This window comes from Bos taurus, chromosome 18 (genome assembly GCF_002263795.3).
Source record: "Bos taurus isolate L1 Dominette 01449 registration number 42190680 breed Hereford chromosome 18, ARS-UCD2.0, whole genome shotgun sequence".
NCBI classification, from domain to species: Eukaryota; Metazoa; Chordata; class Mammalia; order Artiodactyla; family Bovidae; genus Bos; species Bos taurus.
In genome coordinates this window covers 15,012,795-15,022,466 of record NC_037345.1, presented here as the reverse complement: position 1 = coordinate 15,022,466, position 9,672 = coordinate 15,012,795, and the positions used below count along the sequence as shown (strand labels likewise).

The 9,672-nt window shown below is 39.8% G+C and overlaps 1 protein-coding gene across 3 annotated transcripts; it reads right to left on the bottom strand.

Annotated features, from left to right (window-relative positions):
- Positions 1 to 1,087: 1,087 nt before the first annotated feature.
- Positions 1,088 to 9,435, bottom strand: ORC6 (origin recognition complex subunit 6). 3 transcript variants are annotated; one of them, XM_005218592.5, is made up of 7 exons: positions 9,326 to 9,435; positions 7,969 to 8,239; positions 6,229 to 6,392; positions 5,921 to 6,010; positions 4,556 to 4,668; positions 4,015 to 4,083; positions 1,088 to 1,648 (listed from the first exon to the last, which is right to left on the bottom strand). In XM_005218592.5, the coding sequence occupies exons 2-7, from the start codon at positions 8,014 to 8,016 to the stop codon at positions 1,521 to 1,523; spliced, it is 612 nt and encodes a 203-aa protein (XP_005218649.1). In that variant the 5' UTR covers positions 8,017 to 8,239; positions 9,326 to 9,435; the 3' UTR covers positions 1,088 to 1,520. The 3 variants fall into 3 exon arrangements, with proteins under 3 accessions (XP_005218649.1, XP_024833988.1, NP_001039666.1); XM_024978220.2 differs by having other exon boundaries at positions 7,969 to 8,114; NM_001046201.2 differs by having other exon boundaries at positions 7,969 to 8,098; positions 9,326 to 9,414.
- Between the last annotated feature and the right edge of the window lie 237 nt (positions 9,436 to 9,672).

Genomic DNA, 9,672 nt, shown 5'->3' with positions numbered 1-9,672 from the left:
CATCCTAAATAGCTTTAAACAATTGAGATGCAATCACTTTATTGCATTCTTCATGGAAATATTTACTTAGATCATGTGTTCTTAATTTTAGTTAAAATCACATCTGGCATAATGCCTTAGAACTGCTAGCAACTTATCTTCCCAGTCCTTTTCCGTAGTTGTAAAATAAGTAGTATTTAGTAAGGTTATATTTTTCAGTATGTAGATAGCAAAGAAAATATATCTTGGTCTCTCTTTTTTAAAGTATAATTGACTTACAATATATATGTTTCAGGTGTACAATATAGTGACGATATGTCTATACATTATGAAATGACACCAGTCTAGTTACCATTCGTCATCATACAGTGATTACATTATTGACCGTACTCCTTATGCTGTACGTTACATCCCCATGACTTATTTATAACACATAGTTTGTACCTTTCAATCTCCCTCATCTATTTCACTCATTCTCTCGACCCTCCTCCCCTCTGGCAACCACCGATTTGTTCTCTTTATCCAAGTCTGTTTCTGTTTGTTTTTAGATTCCACATGTGAGATCATATGGTATTTTTCTTTCTCTGACTTACTTAGTTTAACACTCTCTAGGCCCATCCATGTTGTCACACCCTGGTTTGTTTCTTAATTTTTTAATATGATGTTAATATATAATTATGTGAGACCTCTACAAGTATTTCTATATTTTAATACTTACTAAATACTTTTACCAGGAGCTGCACTAAATGCTCCCGCCAGGCTCCTCTGTCCGTGGGATTCTCCAGGCAAGAATACTGGAGTGGATTACCATTTCCTTCTCCAGGGGATCTTCCTGACCCAGGGATCGAACCTGCATTGCAGGCAGATTCTTTACCATCTGGGCTATAGGGATAACTGGATGAAGGATAAAGAAGCTAATTAACTTGTTCAAGGTTTCCCAGGTGATAAGAGCTAAGCAGGGTTTTAAACCCAGAAAGCCTGATTCAAGAGTTTGTGCTCTGGGGAGCAGTATGGTTCAGTTCAGCAACCTGGGTCTTTTTTCCCATTAGAGAAGACAGCTTTTGGCATCACAAGAATTCTCCCAAACTGATAATAAGTACACTTTGAATGCATATAAAAATAATATTTATTAACTTAAGATTGTACCATATATGGATTTATTCAAACCAAGAGATTTACACAAAAACTTAAGTAAAATCTTTAGACTCCATTCAGCCTGAATTTCATATTATGGATAGGGCAGAAGACTGTCTTTTGCTTAAAACAAAACACAACAAAAAAGGAAAATGGCTTCAATTACATTTTGCAGAGTGCAGACCTGTGAGGAGCCAAGGCTGAGTCAACCAGGCACTGTGGCGGATCTAATGAATTTGCTGCCCATTATCAGAGCCATCCTGCTCAGCCCCAAGGCTGGCTTCTTTGCCGTTAAGAATAGGATCTTTGTTTTAAAAGTTTACACAAATTTCCAAAGTCCTCACATTTCCCTTGAGGTGGCAGAAGCACTGCTGGTTTGCAGAACAAGTTAGTCTGGAAGCCTAAAATCACTGTGTTGCAGCCTTCTGTGCTCTGGCAGCATTTTCCAAAATGTTCCTTTTCCATTCTTCATAATCTTGTGTCAGATCTTCATCTTTTTGCGGTTTAGGTAGGGTCTCTACTACATTCTCTATTTCTACGAGAGAAAAAAATTTTTTTTAATGTTTCAAAATCCTTATGTTATAAATGAGTAAGAAAGAAGTGAGCTTATTTACTTTAAAATGTCTATCTTAATTAAGGTAACAGAGAATAAGATACCAAGATGAAAAATGGAAACAGACGTTAACACGTCGGTTTTTCACTCTCCCTTATACTCCAAGCACTTCAAGACTTCTTGATGATAGTTAACATTTATCAAGCCTTGAACCGAGCACTTCAATTGTATTATCTCATTCAGTCTTCACCACAATTCTATCAAACAGGTGCTAACATTAATCATATTTTATAGACTAGGAAATTGGCATTGACAGAAATTGTCACTTTCCTAAAACTGCACAGCCAGTAGGTGATAAAGCAGGATTTGAACCTAAACAGTTTGTCTTCAGATGTATTCTTTTTCTTCTATTTTTTAAATTTAAATATTAAGAAAAAACTTTCTACAGTGTTGTGTCGATTTCTGCCATACAACAATGCAAATCAGTCATAATTATACATACATTCCCTCCCTTCCCTAGGCTCCCTCCCCTCCCCGCATCCCATCCCTCCAGGTCATCACAGAACACCAGACCGGGCTTCCTGTGCTACACAACTTCTTACCAGCTACCCATCTTACACCTGATAGTGTATATATGTTGATGTTACTTTCTCCATTCATCCTACTCTCTCCCTCCCTGACTGTGTCCTCTACATCTGGGTCTCCAATCCTTCCCTGCAAGGCTCATCAATATCATATTTCTAGATTCCGCATATATGCTTTAAAATGGCATCACCAACTCGATGGACTTGAGTTTGAGTAAGCTCCAGGAATTGGTGATGGGCAGGGAAGCCTGGCGTGCTGCAGTCCATGGGGTCGCGAAGAGTCAGACATGACTGAGTGACTGAACTGATACTATATTTGTTTTTCTCTGACTTACTTCACTCTGTATAACAGGCTCTAGGTTCATCCACCTCACAAGTGACTCAGATGTGTTCTTTCTTATGGCTGAGTAATATTCCATTGTATGTATATATGTGTGTGTGTATATATATATACACACACACACACACCACATCTTCTTTATTTTGTTTTTTTGTTTTTTTTTACAACACATCTTTATTCATCTGTCGATGGACATCTAAGTTGCTTCCCTGTCCTAGCTATGGTAAACAACGCTGCTATGAACACTGGGGTACATGTGCCTTTTTCAATTATGGTTTTCTCAGGGTATATGCCCAGTAGTGGGGCTGCTGGGTCATGTGGGAGATTTATTCCTAGCTTTTTAAGGAATCGCCATACTATTCTCCATAATGGTTGTATCAGTTTACATCCCCAACAGTGTAGAAGGGTTCCCTTTTCTCCACACCCATTCTACCATTTATTGTTTGTAGATTTTTCGATGATAGCCATTCTGACTAGCAGGAGATGATACCTCATTGAAGTTTTGATTCCCTGGTGGCTCAGATGGTAAAGAATCTGCCTACAAAGTGGGAGACCTGGCTTCGATCCCTGGGTTGAGAAGATCCCCTGGAGAAGGAAATGGCAACTCACTCCAGTATTCTTGCCTGGAGAATCCCATGGACAGAGGAGACTGGTAGGCTACAGTCCCTGGGGTCAAACAGAGTTGGACACAACGGAGCAACTAACACTTTCTTTCTTCTAATAATTAGTGACATTGAGCATCTTTTCATGTGTTTATTGGCCATCAGATATAGTCTTAATTACACAGTACTTGTGTAAACTACTGCTTGGAAAACTGGTATTATCAATGATTAACTGACAGGATTTAGCTAAAATCTGACTCTTTTATTTTTAAATGAAGTATAGTTGATTTACAATGTTGGGACAGTTTCTGGTGTACAAAGAAGTGATTCAGTTACACACACACACATACATACATATATACACTTTTCCACATTCTTTTCCATTATGGTTTATCACAGGACACTGAATATAGTTCCCTGCTATACCTGCTATACATTAGGACCTTGTTGTTTATCCATCCTTTATATATAGTTTGCATCTGATAGTCACAAACTCCCAATCCAACCCTCTCCTGCACCCCTTTCCCCTTGGCAACCACAAGTCTGTTCTCTGTGTCTGTGAGTCTGTCTGTTTCATAAACAAATTCATTTGTGTCATATTTTAGACTCCATCTATACGGGATATCATTGGTATTTGTCTTTCTCTGGCTTATTTTGTTTAGTACGATATTTCTAGGTCCATCCATGTTGCTGCAAATTAGAATCTGACTCTTGTTAAGGCAAGCTGCTACAGCAGCAAAGGGCCATTCACTGCATTAAATCCACTGTACACTAATCCTGTTGTACAAATTTCAATTTTCATCTAGTATTAACATGCCTCACCCTTTGCTGAAGGTTCAATCACTGTCTTCTTTTTCTTCTGTGGTGGAGTAACTGAATCTCCAGCTTCTCCTTTAGGGGGAAAAAAACAAACAAATATATATATATATATATATATATATATATATATATATCATCTGAGTTCACTTTTCTCCTATTTTTAATTTCAGTTTTGGGGTGTATTTTGGATCAGAAATAAAAATTAGATATTGCAAATGGCCAAATACTAGGATAAGGAGAAGGGAAATTATCTTGCCTTCTCTTTTCTTTGGCTTTTCTTGTCAGACTTCAAAAGGGAGAATCTAATCCCTAAGCATGAATTTATGGAATTACAGCATTTATTGTTGTTTTTAATTATTAAGCTATTTATTTGAAAACAAACTAGTTTTGTTACTGAAAATAAACAGTAATTTTCTTACTAAAAATTGATCTCATCTATAGTAAATAGAAAGGAGCTAGTTTACAAGTTTGAAAATATTTAACTTTTACCAGAGGTTTACATTTTCAAGTGACACATTCTTGAAACATGGAATGAATAACTCACTGTCGATCTGCTGCCCAATCTTTTCTAACTGTTTACAGAGTCGATCAAATATGGCCTTTTTTACTCCAGATGTGGCTGCCATTTTATTTCTGTCCACCTTTAGCTTTAGAATCCTACAAAAGAATTTGATAAATTGCTGTTCTTAAGATCAGTACTGTTATCTTTTTTGGCCAACCAGTTATCAACTTATTTCCTTTCCACTCAGGCTTTATGAAGAGCTCCCAACTGTTTAATTTTCCCTTTACTTCACACACATATCATTAGCTAAAAATCATGTAAACTTACCTTTTAAAGCTATTTATTTAGTTATTCATTGTACTGTGAGAATTAAAATATATACGTTATCTGTTATGTAACAAACAGGACACATGAAAGACATCTACTGTAGTGCTTCATGCCTCATAGAACTCTTTCTAGTAAATCTCAGATATTAACTAATTTGCTGAGTGTCAATTACAGCATGTTAAAATATTTAATTCACTTTAACACAAGATGCTTATGTTTATGCTACTACAAGAATATAAATCACTCTCACCTCCAAAAACTTCCTCCCTAATAACAATTCACAACAACCACTAATGAAAAATACAAAGTAAGCTTCTTATTTCAGATAACAGACCTATTTGAATCTTTTTTTGCTCAGTGAAACCTGGTTTCAAAAGTAAGGCTGTCCATACTGTTTTCTATAATAGCTATGTTCCTTCCATATAGTTTTATTGAATTAAAGGGCATTTTCTATTAAGGCCAATTAATCACTAATTGTAGCTAATGGAGCCAAACCCATCCTTCCATGGGATTCTCCAGGCAAGAGTACTGGAGTGGGGTGCCACTGCCTTCTCCGCAGTAAAAAACCTATTGTCTACCAGCCAACTAATTTTGTTTTCTGAGGAGTTTTCTAGCAAGATAAAACAAGACAACTTTAGATGAAGATAGCAATTACCAATATTTCCAGGGTAACATTTCACAGTCAGTATACATATAGATAACCCCAAAATTCAAATTAAGAATTTATTACTGAATTGTTTTATAAATTACTTGAAAAAGAGTTGTAATCAATACTTCAAAAATGTGACTGGAAAAATCACAACTAAATGCTATTTTAATGACAGATTTCATGATTTATAAAAGGCAGACTCTGAAATCAGATTACCCAGCTTATACATATTGGCAAGTAGCCTTCGGGCAACACTAATTCCTAGCTGTCAGATCTGTTGTGGGATAAACTGAGACTCGGGTCCCTTGGCCACTATTGTTATTTAGGAAAATATGCTTTGAGTTGAAATCAACTAATTAGAAGTATTCTTTGGGAATGAGAAATTTACTTATAAATTATAGACTTTCCTGAATGGTAAAAGGAACACTTACTTGCAAGCTGAGAGCAGGGCAGCAGTGGTGAAGAGCGGCCTAGATAAGTCAAGATCCACTTGCTGTGTTTGTGGAAGACTGGACTCATAGCTAAGTAAAAGCAGTGTTCACAGAGTTATTTGTTAGAAAATATTGTTTCAAAGGGACTGAAAATGCAAATACGAGCTCATAAATGTGTCACTTTAAATGTAAAAGAAATACATTCTGTCACTTCAGCATGTTAATTATTTTTTAAACTGAAAATTACCAGGACATTGGATACTTTCACTTTATGCATTAGTACTGAGTTTTAATTATATGCCTCATACCTTTGCAGTATCTTTGAAGCCAAGTTCACTGCTTCTGTGCAGCTAAACTGTACTGCTAGGTCTCTTATTCCAATATTTGAGTTCAGGCCCAATAAACACTCAAAAGATTTAAGACAACTCTGATACATCTTCTTGTTCAAGCCAGAAAGTTTAATTAAGTAAGCCTTTGAAAGGAAAAGAAATGAATCATAAAAATCATAAGTGCTCTATATCAATACCTTTAACACTTGTTTAATAAGTCAACTTTTCAAAATTAACTATTTCTGTGGCAAGTCACTCTACCTAAAGGTTTAGCTTCATTTACTCAAAAATCAGTAAGCATGTCAGGCAAGTTAACTACTGCTTGCAATAAGCTCATACCTACAGAAAGGCAGTCATGTCACACGTGTGTGCAGATAATTTAAAATACAACATAGCGCTACCAATGCCGAGCTGTGAACTAAAAAGTGTGTGTGTGCGCATGCATGCATGTGTGCACGCTCAGCTGTGTCTGACTCTTTGAGGTCCCATGGACTGTAACCAGGTCCATGGACTGCCAGGTTCCTCTGCCCATGTAATTTTCCAGGCGAGGATACTAGACTGGGGTACCATTTTCTACTCCAGGGAATCTTCCCAACCCAGGGAGAGAACCCGTGTCTCTTGTGTGCCCTGCATTGGCAGGTGGATTCTTTACCACTAGTGCCATGTGGGAAGTCCATGAATTAAAAAACATAGAAGATGTATATATGGTTACTTATTTTAACAAAGGTGCCAATTTGTAATCCATCGGAAAAACGAAGGAGGGAAGTAGTGGGAATGGCGTGGGGAGGGTGAGTGTGTGCAAAAGGGACAGGAGACAGAGACTGGGAGAGAAACAGGAGGGACAACAACTGAGGGACACTGACTCTGCCTGGGGAAGAAAAGCTTAATGAAATGTGACAGCAAAGTGAGGTCATTGTAAGACAAACAAACAGGAGCCTGCAAGAAGAGCATCCCAGGTTTAAAAAAAAAAAAAAGCAGTGCATTTACAAAGTCAGTCATTAAGGTGCATGGTCTGTTAAGTGAATACTGTAGCTTGAAGTTAGCAGGGATCAAGAGAGGCTGGAGAGTTTGATGGTAATGGGGAGCCAACCCACTGGAAGCCAATGGTGTTTACAATGCCACCATTTTATCAGTGTAGCATTATGTGATAGGCACTGTGTTAAGAGTGCTACATATAGTACATTGTGTTTCTTCCTTACAATTATCCAGTGAAATGGATACCTCTTATCCCACTTGATAGATGAGGAAACAAGAGACATAGAACTAGTAACTGGTGGTGCTGAGATCTGGTCTCAACATGTGAGTCTTGTCATAGCTTGGCTCTCAACCACTGTGACATTGGAAGAAAAATAATACAGTGGTTTTAAAGTATGTGATTTAGGAGGATGATGCTAGTGGCAATTTGATAGATGGGTTTGTATAAGGAAAGAAGTGCTCAGGGAAAGTACGTAGTAAAGAGATCGTTGCAAAAAAGTTTTTTTCTCCAACTTTTCAAAATGGTTCTAAACTTCATCTAGAATAACATATTCTAGATGAAAATCCTATAACAGAGTTGTGAAAGGGGCTAGTATAACCAGAGATGAAAACATATGATTAGGGAAAACTAATACAATATTTTAAAGTTTAAAAATAAAATAAAATTAAAAAAAAAAAAGAAAACATATGATTAAACTTCAGTGCCACACCAGATAATTCAGACATTCAGTGGGACCTACTTACCCTGTCCAAGGGGCACTTCATGCAGGAAGCTGCAAGGTCCAGGCACATGACTGCATTGCTGGTTTCTGTGGTTCGTGCAGACAGGCCAACACACTTCACACGGGACAGTCGCAAGTACTCCTCCGCTTTCCTGAGCAACACATTCACTAAAACTCTTTCTTTTTCAGAAGGTTGCCCAGTACTTCGGTAAGCAATAAATTCAGCCTGGTGGACTTCATTCTGACCCTAACTCTTATGCACGTTGATTTGGGGCTGGGAATGAACTCACATCCTTTGAGAGAGGACAGGGTTCTACAAGTCAGAACAAACCCCCTGACTCCAAACATCACTGTGCTCCAATCCTTTCAGGAAGAATTAACTTCTTGAAATCCTCCAAAAAAGGCCAACCCTTCTTTCAGCCTTCCATTACTGGAACAAGCATGAACTACGACAAGACAGAGGCAGGCAGGTGAGACCAGGGTTCCTCTTCCTTTAAATCAGTGGTTCTCAAACTTTACTGTACATGACAGTCACCTTGGAGCGTGTGAAAACAAGCCCCAAGTTTCTGATCGGTAGGTCTAGAGTGGGGCCCAAGAATGTGCATTTCTACCAAGTGACAAGAAAATATTGATGCTGCTGGTCCAGGGACTACACTTTGAGAACCACTGTTCCAAATGATTAAGAGTGCAGAAGGCCATACTTCCTGTCTTTTAAGAAGTGCTCCTTCCCTTCCCTCAACTAATCCATAGCCCAGACACCCGGCCTAGCCCTGCCTTCCAGAGTTAAGTCCTGCACTCCACAGTTTAAAGTATGTAGAAATACTTTATTTCTAACCCTGGATCTTGCAAAGGCCCTTCCCATCTCCGGGCTTTTGTACAGTTTGCTGCGCCAGCTCGGGCCCTCTTCCCACATCTTGCCGTGGCTGGCAGCTTCTATCAATCGAGTCAGCGCAAACAGCAACCCCTCCGAGGCTTTCTGGAAAGTTTTTTTGTTTGTTTAAATTAAAAGCAGGCACAGGCCGCGCTCCGCCCCACCCGCGGCGGCTCCGCACACCCATCCTATTTCGTTTCCCGCCTGTCGTGGCCACCAGATACTGCCCTCCTTGGGGTCTGTATCCCATCTGCCTCTGCCGTAAATGCACTCTCAGTAAGTTTCAGGGAAACGACCCAAGTTCTCCGCCTCTCTCCCTTTTCCACCACCGTGCATCTCACAGTGCTAGCTGGTCCCAGGGGCCCCTCGCCCCTCCGGCCCGCTCACAGAGCCTATTGCCGGTAGGATTTTCTTGATGTAGAGCCTAAATCCTGCCTTGCGCGGGAAAAGCATGGGGCCCCATTTGAGGAGGGCGCAGGGCTACTGGGGCGTGCGCAGCCTGACTCACCTCAGCACCTCCTGCTCGGCGATGCCCAGGCGCGGGGCTAAACGCCTAATCAGACCAGACTCCATGGCGCGGACTAGGACGACACCCACAGCTGAGACCAAACGAAACCCGCGCACAGACGCTGTGCTCGCCAGTTACGGCTGGGCTGCCCCCCTCCACCGCTGCATCTGGATTGGTTGGGACTAGAAGTTACGGCTGCCCCGCAAACCAATCCTGGCCATCCTTCTGCGCGTGCGCGCTGCGAGTACACACGTCAAGGCAAAAAGTGAATGTGCGGGGGTAGTTCCCACTCATTCCATTTCTCCCTTCTAGAGAGACTGTAACACTGCCTTTCTCTCCGGGTGCCC

Coding starts and splice junctions, on each gene's coding strand:
- ORC6 (NM_001046201.2), bottom strand. CDS start 9,390: ATGGAGTCTGGTCTGATTAGGCGTTTAGCCCCGCGCCTGGGCATCGCC. Junction 4,669..5,920: donor GCCCTGCTCTCAGCTTGCAA/GTAAGTGTTCCT, acceptor ATTCTTTTGTAG/GATTCTAAAGCTAAAGGTGG. Junction 4,084..4,555: donor GATTGGGCAGCAGATCGACA/GTGAGTTATTCA, acceptor TTCCCCCTAAAG/GAGAAGCTGGAGATTCAGTT.